Source organism: Geotrypetes seraphini, chromosome 6, assembly GCF_902459505.1.
Source record: "Geotrypetes seraphini chromosome 6, aGeoSer1.1, whole genome shotgun sequence".
Lineage (NCBI taxonomy): Eukaryota > Metazoa > Chordata > Amphibia > Gymnophiona > Dermophiidae > Geotrypetes > Geotrypetes seraphini.
Window position 1 is genome coordinate 196,432,631 of NC_047089.1, and position 12,649 is coordinate 196,445,279.

General features: G+C 43.9%; 1 protein-coding gene across 1 annotated transcript in view; it reads left to right on the forward strand.

Annotated features, from left to right (window-relative positions):
* The first annotated feature begins 325 nt into the window (after nt 1-325).
* LOC117362937 (indoleamine 2,3-dioxygenase 2-like) overlaps nt 326-12,649 on the forward strand; it is a 46,248-nt gene continuing 33,924 nt past the window's right edge. The window contains exons 1-2 of the mRNA XM_033950027.1: nt 326-424; nt 12,444-12,539. Coding sequence (XP_033805918.1) covers nt 326-424; nt 12,444-12,539 — 195 coding nt within the window. The remainder of the gene's footprint in view (nt 425-12,443; nt 12,540-12,649) is intronic.

Here is a 12,649-nt window from a genome sequence, read left to right on the forward strand (position 1 = left end):
TTAGCTTGGTCTGAAAGTCATTGGTCAGCATATATTCCACCCCAGGACAAGGTACTTAGAAATTTCTGTCAAATCTTCAGGCAAACACCATTATGCTGTGCTCGCTCACCACAATATCGGCTTATCATCCACCTAGCTTTTAGAGGAAGGATTGTGTACCTTGACTAGCTGTGATCCAGCATTTTGAACATTTAAAGGGTTGTGCACCTCCAGACCAGAACATCATTTCATCTAGTTCAGTACTCTGTACCCTGACCGCAGCACCACGTTAAGATTTATAATCTGCTGATTCACAGGGAAAGTAGATTCAGATTAACGTCACATCATGGATACCAACAGTGCCCATCAAAAGACATCCATGCCTTTTAGTTTAGAAAAGTTCTATATATCCAAAGAATATGGATTTATTCTTCCAAACCCGCTGGTAAGGATCTTTTCTGTTTTCTTGAAAGCTTAAATAAAATGTGGTGAAACTGCCTTAAAACCAGAGATGGTTACCTCCAAGTAGACATATGAAGTGCATGCTCTTTTTTAATTTCAGTAATTCATTGAGCAGTGTTTATCATTTAAACAGTGCTAATTTGAGGGAAATGTGATGATCAAGTTACACAGAAAAATGATTATTGTGTGCTTGCTGTATTTTAAATGATCTGCTTTTTGCCATTTTGAATAATATTTATTTTTCACTAAAACCGAAGCTATAAAATCAAATAGTAATGCATGTGGCAGCAGAAGAGTAATGAAGTTTACCTCTGGACTTGAAAAGCTACCAGAAAGTGTGGTTTTGGGACTTATGTGTATTAATATTTTAACTCCAAATAACTCATCATCTTGAAAGCTTTTTTTTCTAACTTTAATTTCTGCAAATAAATAAATACATTAAAAAAGTGTGTATGTGACAAGCTCAGACCCAACAACCAACCTCTAATGATCAACACGGAGCAGGTTGTTAATGAGGCCATCAGAGCTGATCACCATCTCATACCACTGCATATAGATCTTAAACTCTTAACTTATCAGTCTGTACTTATCTTAAGCGGTGGTGCTTCTGGGACATCGCTCTGGTCTTAAAACCTTGTGATCAGAATTCTAACGCTGTCTCATATTTCCCTCGACCCCCCCCCCCCCAACTCAAGTTTCATGAATTGGAGCGTCTTCAGGAGGGGACACTGTTTGCGGGACTCCCACCCGAACAGACTGACAGCATGCAGTCATTAAAGGAGGGAAATGGTCCCAATGTTAAGGTATCACCTTTGCCGAGACAGCATGGATAAAGAGGCTCACAATAAGAGGCTCGCAATAGTAAAATACAGGAATGTTAATAGAAAAAGAAGTGGTATGATCTGCAAAATGGTTAGAGGTCACTTAGCGGTGACTCTGGGTACATTTCCATCCTCCATATGAAATTGTTGTAGTCTTGGTTGGCATCTATAGTAGAACCACAACACAGAATAAATATACCCCCCCTGGTGATCAGCATTTTTAAAAATGTCAACCGCCTCCATTTTATTTTATACACAGATATTGAATGCTGGTATTTGGAGCAGCCACTAAGTATCTGAGTACCAGCAATATTCGGACCTGTGTTTGGATAAAGTCAGGGGAGTACTTTTGCTGTTCTGACTTTATCTGGGCAGTTACCTGGTTTAGTGGACTGAATATCACGACTAACAGGATATATGTGCCAATTCGGTCCAGGCTATGCCATTGGACTGGCTCAGTATTACATGGAGAGTGCAGAGGAGGTCTATCCAGATTGTAAGTGGCATTATCTGCACCCCTGCCCAACACGTACAGTCCCACTGAATATTGATTGAACAGTTTTCTTAAAAAGTAACAAAAAGACCAGTCCAACGGTTCAAGTTATGCACTGCCATGTAATGAGACCTGAGTTCAATTCCCAGATCAGATTGTTTACTCTCCAAATTAACTAGGGATGCTACAAACTCAGAGCCTACAGTTTATAGGTACAGGGAGATCCACTCATCATGGAATGGACACATTTACGGCATAGATTTAAGGATTCTGCTGGAAGCCCTGCCTATTTTTAGGTAATAACATTGTAGATATCTGTCTTTCTTTCTCTCTCTCTCTCTCTCTCTCTCCCTGCCCCCCCCTTTCTGTCTTTCGTTTTCTCTCTCCCTGCCCCAACCCCCCACCGCTGTCGATTTCTCCAAGCCACCACTGCCGATTTCTTCCTGCTTCCCCGACGCCGATACAGTAACAGGCTAGGTGCATGCAGTAACTTTATAAGTGGCGGGCCCACAAGCCTTTCCCCCAACGTCAATTCTGACATCAGAGAGGAAGTTCCGGGTCAGCCAGGCAGCGATTGGATGGCCCGGAACTTCCTCTCCGATGTCAGAATTGACATCGGAGGGGAGGGTGGGGTGGGGGGAAGGCTTGTGGGCCCTCTGCTTGTAAAGTCGCATCTCTTTCTCCCCAAGCAGAGCAACTTTTTTTTTTTTTTTTAAATTGTTACAATGGGTTGCTCTCTTTCTGAAAACGGGACATTTCGGTGTCCCGAAGCTGTGCTGGGGACAAGGGGATAGGCTACCTAAAAACGGGATAGTCCCTTTCAAAACAGGACGTATGGTCACATTACTCCCAGTGGTACTTCTACATTTTGAAACCCAGAGCCATATGTGGCAGGAGCAGAGGGCAAGCACCTATCTAGTGCTGCTAAACTATTGGGGAAACCCTGGGGTAGGGGTAGGGGGGAAGGTTGGGCTATGCAGGTAGGGGGAAGGGGGAATATCTCTGGGGGAGGTTCTGAAGTGCAGGGGGAAATATGAAGGTATGCAACCACCACTGTGCCTCTTTTGTATATTAACTTTGGGCAGCAGTCATGCTACTGGACTGCATTTAAGGTCACTTCTTGAGGTGGCATTTGCTACATCCATGTTATTGGCAATCATGGCAGTTAGTGCATGGCACTGCCCCACGTGCTAGCTCTTATGGCCAAGCATGCACTGCTGTCCCCCCTTTAACACAGGGAGGGGCAAGTCCTGGACAGTAATCAGCTAGCATATGTCTTTTATCGTCCTGGCTGGTTTAATTTGTGAAGTCTGCTACTATGGGTCCACACTAGCAGCTACTTTACTGTGTAACCTGTGTTGACTGCTCTATGCAACTTAGTAAAGGGGACCTTTAATAGAAACTACAGAGTTGAGAATAACACAGGGACAAATTTTTCCCAGTCCCCGCAGGAACTCAATTTCCCCATCCCATCCCTGCGAGTTTTGTCCCTGTCCCTACCCCATTACTATTCAAAGCTATAAACAGAGACAGCCCAACCTACTGGAACAATCGACTAATTCAATCCACCTCAACCAGACACAGGAGAACCCACACAATATTCACACACCTGCCAACCAAAAATTCAAACTAAGAAAACTGTATGACAACCTACTGGCCACCAGAGCAGCGAAACTGGACCGACAACTCATCAATCTGCTAATTTCGAACACAGACTACAAAACCTTCAAAAAAGAAACAAAAACCCTATTCTTCAAAAAATATATAAAACCAATATAACACAACCAGACATGTCCCGAACGCCTCCTGCAATACTATCTACTCCTTAGTAAATTAGAAAGTGTTCAAACTATTCCTTAAGTACTTCTTATTATCTTACAATATGTACTTCTTAATATCATAACAATTCTTATGTAATCCGCCTTGAACCACAAGGTAAAAGTGGAATAGAAATCACTAATGTAATGTAGCCATTAAAATCATAAAACGTTTTGTTATAGTTTGGGTGGAGGTCTGAAAAAATTTTGTTTGATTTTTGAGCATAGGAGCCAAACTCAACACAAATTCTCCCCTGGAAACAGTGAAGGAGGTTGTTCAGTACTGTGAGTGTTCACGTCCCTAGTGCCCCCATCTCTTCTTTTGAGAGGATGGGTGGCATGACTACACCCACACAAAATATGGTGCTTTATCTGGATTAAATGAAGAGATTGAGTGGCTATCGATCCTATAGGGCCTTTAGGTCTCCGGTTCTGGTCCTGTTAGAGCCTTGCCTCGCACTGGTATGACGATGACATTATACGTTAGTGATGTACGTCAGGCCAGCTGTACTTAAGGATCTTAATTACAAACCGCGGCCATGTTACAAGCCCGAATTAGCTCCCTCAACCGGTAAGCAACTGGCTCTTTTTTGGATTTTATAATACAGTAGAGGCCCTTTCTGTTGTTAATTTGTCTTTTAATTATGAGAAAGCAAGGCATAGTCAGTGGTTATTTTTGTTTGCGCAGTTTCCCTCGACCCTGAAGAAAAGTTTTTCTATGAAACATGCATGTTGGGAGACGTGAATCTAGGAAGAGTTCACTATAAGCCAAGTGATGTTTCAAAATATAGAAAATTTTAAAAAAATAATAGATGAAAAAATATAAAATGAGTTCCTTATGAATAATTAATAAAGGTTGGACCAACGAAGAGTATTCAGCAACCGGGAGTGCTTGGCCCAGTGGCGGTCTGAAGGTCCATACAAGTAAGAACAATATCTATGGGTAGTCCTTGATGAGATATTAATAAGACAAAAAAGTATATGATTTGATTTGGATGTAAAGCATTAGTTGATTCAACAAAATCTGATAGGTGATCAAATACTATTTTTCTGTTAGTATAGCTAAAAATGGAATATTAGCAATGGGGTGATAATTTGAGGCAAAAGGCTGCATTTCCTGCCCACTTTGAGATAGTAATAGGACAAAGGGTCACAGAAAAAAAACCCCAGTTGTTTTTTAAGTATAGCAGATAATTCCACGGTACCGTATTTTTTGCTCTATAAGAAGCACTTTTCCCCCCAAAAAAGTAGGTGGAAAAAAGGTTGCGTCCTATGGAGCGAATACCCAACACCCCCCCCCCCCCCCGGCCGTTACCATATTTCGACTGCCGCCCACTGCCGCTGCTTCTGGTCTCTCAATGTTGCCATAGGTAGAGGAAGGGAAAGGCCAGGCGGGTGCAATGATTGCACGTCGCCAGATCAGAAGCCTTACTTCCGATGTCAGAATTGACATTGGGGGTAAGGCTTCTAAGCCGGCAGCATGCAATCCCTGCACCCGCCTGGCCCTTCCCAGCAATTCATTCCATGCCAGCTCCCCGCTCGTCCCTCGACCCACTGCTGAACCAGGAGTCCAACCCCCCCGCCGCTGCTGCTTCATTGACGTATTCTCACAGCGGCAGCAGCGGAAGGTAATTAAATTCAGTAGGCAGGCTTGAGAGGGGGGGGGGTGGAAGAGGACAAAGGCTGGAAAGGCAGTGAGGGAAACATGGAAGGAAGGAAGGGACAATTGATTGGCCTGAGGAAGGAAAGAAAGAAATCACCAGACAATAGGGGAAGAAAGCGGACAAACGCTGGAAGGCAGTGAGGGGAACATAGGAGGAAAGGAGGGAGGAAGGGACAATTGTTGAGCCTGAGGAAGGAAAGAAAGAGAAAAAGAAAGAAAGAAATTATCAGACAATGGGGGGAGGGGAGGAGGAAGAGGACAAAGGCTGGAAGGCATTGAGGGGAGGGGGGTCATAGGAAGGAGGGAAGGAGGAAGGGACAATTGTTGGGCGTGAGGTAGAAAAGAAAGAAATCACCAGACAACCAAAGGTAGGAAAAATGATTTTATTTTCAATTTAGTGATCAAAATGTGTCAGTTTTGAGAATTTATATCTCCTGTCTATATTTTGCACTATATTTGTCTATTTTTCTATAGTTGTTATTGAGGTGACATTGCATATTATAAAAAGTCATCTGCCTTGACATCTGTGCCCTGTCCCTGCCTACCACTACACCACCAGAGGGGGGAGGGGGGACAAAGGGTGGCAAGGAGGGGTACAAAGCCTTGCAGAGAAGGGGACAGGATGCAGATCCTGCTGGCAAGGAGTGTCAGGTTGGGTGCAGAGCCTGGCAGGGAGAATTTGATTCAGAATGTTTTTTTTCTTGTTTTCCTCCTCTAAATTTAGGGTGCTTTCTTATGGTCAGGTGCATCTTATGGAGCGAAAAATACGGTACTTCACATTGTGTTCTTGTCCTGCAGAAAAGAAAAGACCATTGTTCTATAGTACAACATGAAAAAAACCAACAACACCCCATGCCTGGCCTTTATTCAAACTCTTCTATATAAGGCACTGGATAAAAAAAATCCAGTAGGTTAAATTATTCAGGTTGGCAGTGCCAGGATTCTTCTGTATTGATGAAGGTTTGGATAGTATCCATGTGTGAATAAAATAGTCATACTTCTTTATTTTTCTCTGCTTAATCTAAGTGCATATATATACACCATACTCTCATGCCTAGGCAGAATCCGAGTCATTAACTAAAGGTTTTATTTAAAACTCTATTTACTTCCATAACTTTCAGAGTTCTTTATATCTTGCTTCATCTCTCCGAGCTATAAATATAGTTACATTGGGGTCGGTATTGAGACTGCTTAAGTTAGCCAGGCTGACTCCTATGGTTGGTAGTAAATCCAGAAATTCAATGCTTGGCCATATCTGGTGACTGGCATTGAATTTCTGGTATATTTTTAGCCACAATTGACATAGGTAGTCAAGCCAATATTTGTTGGCTGATCAGCTAAGTCATAGTGGCCAAACTTAGTCCTTCTATTTAGGAAGGTCATTCTGGCTGCTAAAATTAGCCAATCGATCAATGAATACTGGTGCTAATTGGCTATGTTGTGTGATGTAGCTGGTGACTAGGCGAACCGCTGATTGTGAATATTCAGCGGCTAGCAGGCTTAGTGCAATTTTGCCAGCCAGGAACTATACCTGGTTAGCTTAATAGTGTTTAATATCCGGCAAATTAACTACATCACAAACACAGGAGCTTATAAAAGACAAATATTAGTTTGGCCAAAATTATCCATCATATTTTGTATCCTAATTTTTTCACATTTCACCTTTATTAAATATACCACAAATTAAAAAAATTACCCCCCTTTTTTGAAGCTGCGTTAGGCTTTTTTTTTTAATCGTCAGCTGTGGCGGTATAAGCTCTGGCACTCATAGGAATTGCATGAATGCTAGAGCTAATACCGCTGCGGCCAACAATAAAAAAGCCTAATGTAAAAGGGGAAGGGGGAGGGATAGTAAAAACTGATGTAGTGGTAAACTGGATAAATCTCAGGTTCCCCTACCATTGGGTGCCCAGGGCATTTTGCAGGACTTAATGTGTACAGGATATGGCAATGGCTGTGCGTTTCATCCTTCTTTCGATTCCTCTGCACCACAAGGGCTGCTTAGTGGAATTTATACTATTGAAGCCAAAAGAGGGTTAATCAAATGTGATACCTGCAAATTTCTGCAAATGCTTCAAAGCATGCAGGTAAAAGTATGTGCATAAAGAGTGGGCAGTTTTCAAAAATCCTTTTTAACAGGTAAAATGCTGAATTAACTGCAGAAATTGATTTGAAAGTCATCCTCCCCATTATTATTTTGGCTGTTGTGCTGTAAGCCTTCAAGAAAGACTGGCTTTAATCAAACCTAGGCTTTCAGAATATTACGTTTCCAACACAAAACAGGGACCATGTATCCTATAAAAGGAGTCAGTGAAGTGGTTTAGCTGCAATCGAGAAACTGACTAAATTAAGCTACAACTCCAGAGAGTGAGACCCACTTTGCAATTATTTCGCTCAGAGAAATTAAACTCTGAAGAGGGGGAGGTAACCCCCTCTTGGAACAAGAGTTTACCATCCAGTCATTGCATCATTAATCTTAAAGACAGGTCACTCTCTGAGGTATAAAAACTTGTAACTTTGTGTATGTTATAATTAAATTGATGACATTTCAAATAGTAAAAAATTTTTGCATTCAGGTTGTCACTGGAATGTTAGGTAAACCTCACTTAGCTTTTTTAAGGAGGGGTTCAACAGGGTCCCAATGTGGCCCCATTTTGGCGTCTGCTTCAGGAGACCCCACCAGCTATGGTTCAATACTTGCTAAACATCAAAAGGTATTGGTATTGTAATATCCGTGAACAATAATCTGCAATGCAAGAAATAAGCATAAGAATACGCATGTGATACGAGCACTGAGTTTCTAATGGCCACCTATCCGTGCTGGCTAAAAAGTACTTATAGCTGCCATAATGGAGAGGTGGCACACAAGTAGTACATACCAGTTGAAGAGGTAACGCAACAAAAAGATTCCACGCAATGGAAAACGCCAGCCACCAGTCCGACTTTTAAACCGGAGGGGGAGGAGAAAACCGTGCATGAGGAACGTAATGATGTTATTCATTCACTGACAGAAAAACAAAGGATTGGAAAATGTTATGAGAGCTGTAGATGATTTGTCAGACATAATCAGAGGAAGGCAATCCATTCAATTTCGTTATTGAGGCTATATGGGTGGAGAGTGTTCAATGTGTATATCCATTTTTGCTCTTTCCTCCACAAGATGCGAGCGGTATCTCCACCCCTGGAGTGAGTTACACAGTCCAATACAGTAAATTTAAGATCTGACAGAATATGTTTTGTATGATGCCAATGTTGCACCAAAGGGATATCTTGAAAACCCGACTGGCTGGGGGTCCCCCAGGACAGGGTTTGGGAACCACTGCCCTAATGCAACATTCACTGTAAGAGAGATGGCTCATCTTTCCTGCCAGCAATGGTGATCACCCACCCCCCTCCAAAACGTGGCACTTCAGAGTGAGCATCGTGGCAGGGCGTCTCCCCTGCTGGCGATGCTCACCCCGAAGTGCCGCGATTCGGAGGGGGGTGGGCGATCACCATCGCTGGCAGGAGAGATGAGCCATCTCTCCTGCAGCGATTAGCCCTCCCCCGGCTATTACGATTGGGCAGGAGGGGGCCAAAGACCTCCTGCCTGGCAACACTCCGAACCACCGAACCATGTGCCTAAGGCACCGGCAACAGGAGGGGCCTAAGACAACTGGGCCCATTCCTGTTGGCCCAGGCACCTCAAGCCCCACCTGTAGGTGGATTTGAGCCACCTGGGCCAATCAGGCCTAAGGCCAGCCATTCCGGAGTTGGTTGGCCTGTTGGACGGATGGCTTGGCACCCGTCTGTCCGACCAACAATTTTTAAGGTACGGGGAGAGGGGGTGGGGGGATGGTAGGATCGGTGGTTCACAGGTCAGCGGGGGGGGGGGGGCGATCGGGAGCTTGGGGGGGCAGTCATGGGGGGTTGTTTTGAGGGCAGGAGGGCCTGGGATCTCTCCTACCTGTATTTTAGTGGGTGATGGGGGTTAGGGGGTGTCACTGGACTAGGAAGGCTTGGGCTCCCTCCTGGCCAGATTGGGGGGGAGGGGGGTTGGAGATCACCTGGCCAGGAGGGCTTGGGCTCCCTCCTGGCCCCATTGGATTCGGCAGGGGGGAGGGGAAAGGCACGTCCTGTAGGAAATCAGCTGGTGTGGATGACTCTCCTCCTGGCCGGTGTCTCTCCTCTTCTCTCTGCACCTTCCGGATCCCTGTAACGGTGGGGTCACGGCAAGATGGGCCTCCGCACATGCGCAGATGTTGACACGATGACATCATGCATGCATGTGACGTAATTGCATCGACTTCCGGGTGCCATCCGGCCGAGGCAATGCATTTAGTGTGCCGCTGGCCGGTAAAGTTTGCGGGACACTGTCTTAGTCTATTAGCTGGGCCTGTGAACCTGTTCAATATAAGGAGCGACTGGCAGTTACAATAACATTACATCCATGTCCAAAGCAAGATGAGTAAGGGGCTCATTTTCAAAAAAGAAAGACGGCATAAAAGAAAGTGGCATAAGGAACAGATGGATGTTTTTCTTATGAAATCCTTCCAATTTGCTATTTTCAAAACCTATTTTGTAGATGGATATCTATGATATTTGTCTGCAGTTTGTCAAAATCTTGAGTGAGCATGGTAAAGGCATAATGGCAGGACTAGGGCAGGCTTATGACTTGAATGCTTTTCTGCTATAATAGAACATTTAAGAATACGTCCAGGACACAATTTGGATGTTTGGGGTTAGATCTGTTTTAACAAATAAGTGTCAAAAAGGTGCTCAAACTGACCAGATGACCACTGGAGAGATGTAGGCATTAGAGAATGACACGGTGACAAAATTCATCACCGTTCCCGTCCCTGCGGATAACCGTGGGAAACCATCTTCATGTCATTCTTTAAGGAGAGAGAGAAGAATCAGAGTATGAATGGCCACAACCACTGACCCACAAGCTTTGCTTTGAAGAATGCTGGTGTAAAAGGACTGAGGTTGAAATAGACACTAGAAAATGACATGGGATTATTTCCCGCGGTTATTCGCGGGGACGGGAACGGTGATGAATTTTGTCACCGTGTCATTCTCTAGTAGGCATGACTTCCCACACTCCCCTAGTGGTCACTGACACCTTCCTATCCACCCCCAAAAGATGTACATGAAACAATATATAGAAGGTATGAGCCAACCAAGAACCTACTGTATCATCATATAGGAACACCTGCAGGCATAAGGACTATTGGTGTGGTATACAGTTGGGTCTAATAGGATTTGGGTGGGTTTTGAAGGGGTCATCAGACAATATAAGGGGGTTATAGCAGTGGCATACCAAGAGGGTGAGGGTGGGGGGCAGTCCACCCCGGATGCAGACCATAAGGGGGTGCTCCTGCGGTTGGCATCATAATCCAGGAACTTCACTGCTCTGCCAGCACCAGGAGGAAAGCCCAATGCTGGCAGAGCAGTGAGTTAAGCTTGCCGACAATGAGGGAACATTCTGAACAGGATTCTTATGGCCCTCTGGGGCCTTCTTTCTGCCGCATCACTGATGACTAAGCAGAGAGAAGCCCTGGCAGTGCAGGCCGAAAGAAATCTCATGGTGGAGGTTGGTCGGGTCCGGAGGTGCTGCACAGGGAGATGAAAGGGAGGGTGAAAAGCTGCTGTACAGGGGGATAGGAGGGAGGGATAGAAAGCTGCTGTACCTGGGCAGAGAGAGATGAGAGGAAGAATTGTTGGACATGGGCTGGAAAAGAGAAAGGGATATGTAACAAAGAGGTAGAAAGGGATGAGAGGAAAAAATCCTGCATATGGTGGAGGGGAGGGAGACATGTATGGAGAAGAGAGAAGGAGAAATGTTGGACATAGGGTGGAGAGCAGGAAGAGATGGTGCATGGGGAGAGAGAAAGAAATATTGTACATGATAATGGAGGGGAGGAAGGGAAAGATGCTGCATGGATTGGAATAGAGAGATTTAACCCAGGGCACAAGGCAGGGAGAGAGAGAGAGATGGTAGATAGTGGGAAAGAAACAGAAATGTTGGTTATGGCAATGGCAGGAAAGGCACAGAGATGGAAGAAAGGCACAGAGAAAGAAGAAAACTTCAAATGAGCAGGAGACCCTGGTGAGCGAATTAACAGAATACAAACAGAAACCAGAGCCTGGGACCAACATGATTTGAATAATAAAATGACCAGACAACAACGGTAGAAAATATAATTTTATTTTCTATTTTGTGATTACAATATGTCAGATTTGGAATGTGTATCCTGCCAGAGCAGGTGTTAGCAAGCGTGAGCTAGTACCTAAAAGAGAGAGGAAAAGTATTTATTGTTTATTTTGTTTACATCACAGCACCGGCGTGAGATTGGAGAGGTTGTAACCCTATGTAATATTATATTGTAACACTGTGAATGTTAAACTGCAACCTGTTCTGAGCTCCCTTGGGAGGATGGGATAAATAAATAAATACAATTAAAATATTTTTCATTATGGGGAGGGGGGGGGTTATAACAAATGATCAGCCCCAAGTGTCACATACCCTGTCTGCCACTGCTCTGCTAGGATGTCTGTGTGGCCAGTCTATTAAAAATGTGTTCTCCTCCTATATCCCAATGAATTGTATGGTGTGTTTTTCTTTTGGAGGTGGGGTGGTTTTTTTTTTTTTTTTTTTAATGGTTCATAAAGATCTGAAAATGGCCATTTTGGGGGAACCCCCCCCCCAGGATAGATATTTTGCAGATTTGAAAATGGACATTTTTTTATACTGGATTGTTGTGCATCTTATGCAAAACATCCAAACTCAGATTTGGATGTCATATCAAAAATGGCCTTCTAAATCTGTTAAAAATTATGTAAAGTATACCTAAATGTGACCTGACATGCAATCAGAGTTACCTGGATCTAAAAACAGCAAAAACTACGGAGAATGGAATGCTTCACCATTATATACCCCCCTTTTTACTAAACCATGATAGTGGTTATTAGCGCATGGTGCCGCGCTGAATGCTCCGTGCTGCTCCTGACGCTCATAGAGTTCCTATGAGTGTTGGGAGCAGCGCCCTGCATTCAGTGTAGCTCCCTGTGCTAATAACCACTATCACGGTTTAATAAAAGCGGGGGATAGAGAATAATGTAAAAATCTCTTCTCAGACACTTTCAAAATGATGGAAGATATTTTTTTTTAAAAGGCCATTGGCGTGCTGCATATCTGCTTTAATGTTCAATGTTGTGCTTTATAGACAGAACTTCCAGAATACTATGGGCCTTGGATGAAGATTGCTAAGAACTTGCCCCACCTTATTGAAAACCGTCAGCTGCGCTCTGAAGTTCACATGGTATCTCTTCTCTATTTCTGGATGTGCTTGATGGTCCAGTGAGAAATATAATCTCCCAGATGGGCAATGTTACTAAGAACATCCTCACAATTTTAAAACAAAGAACTATT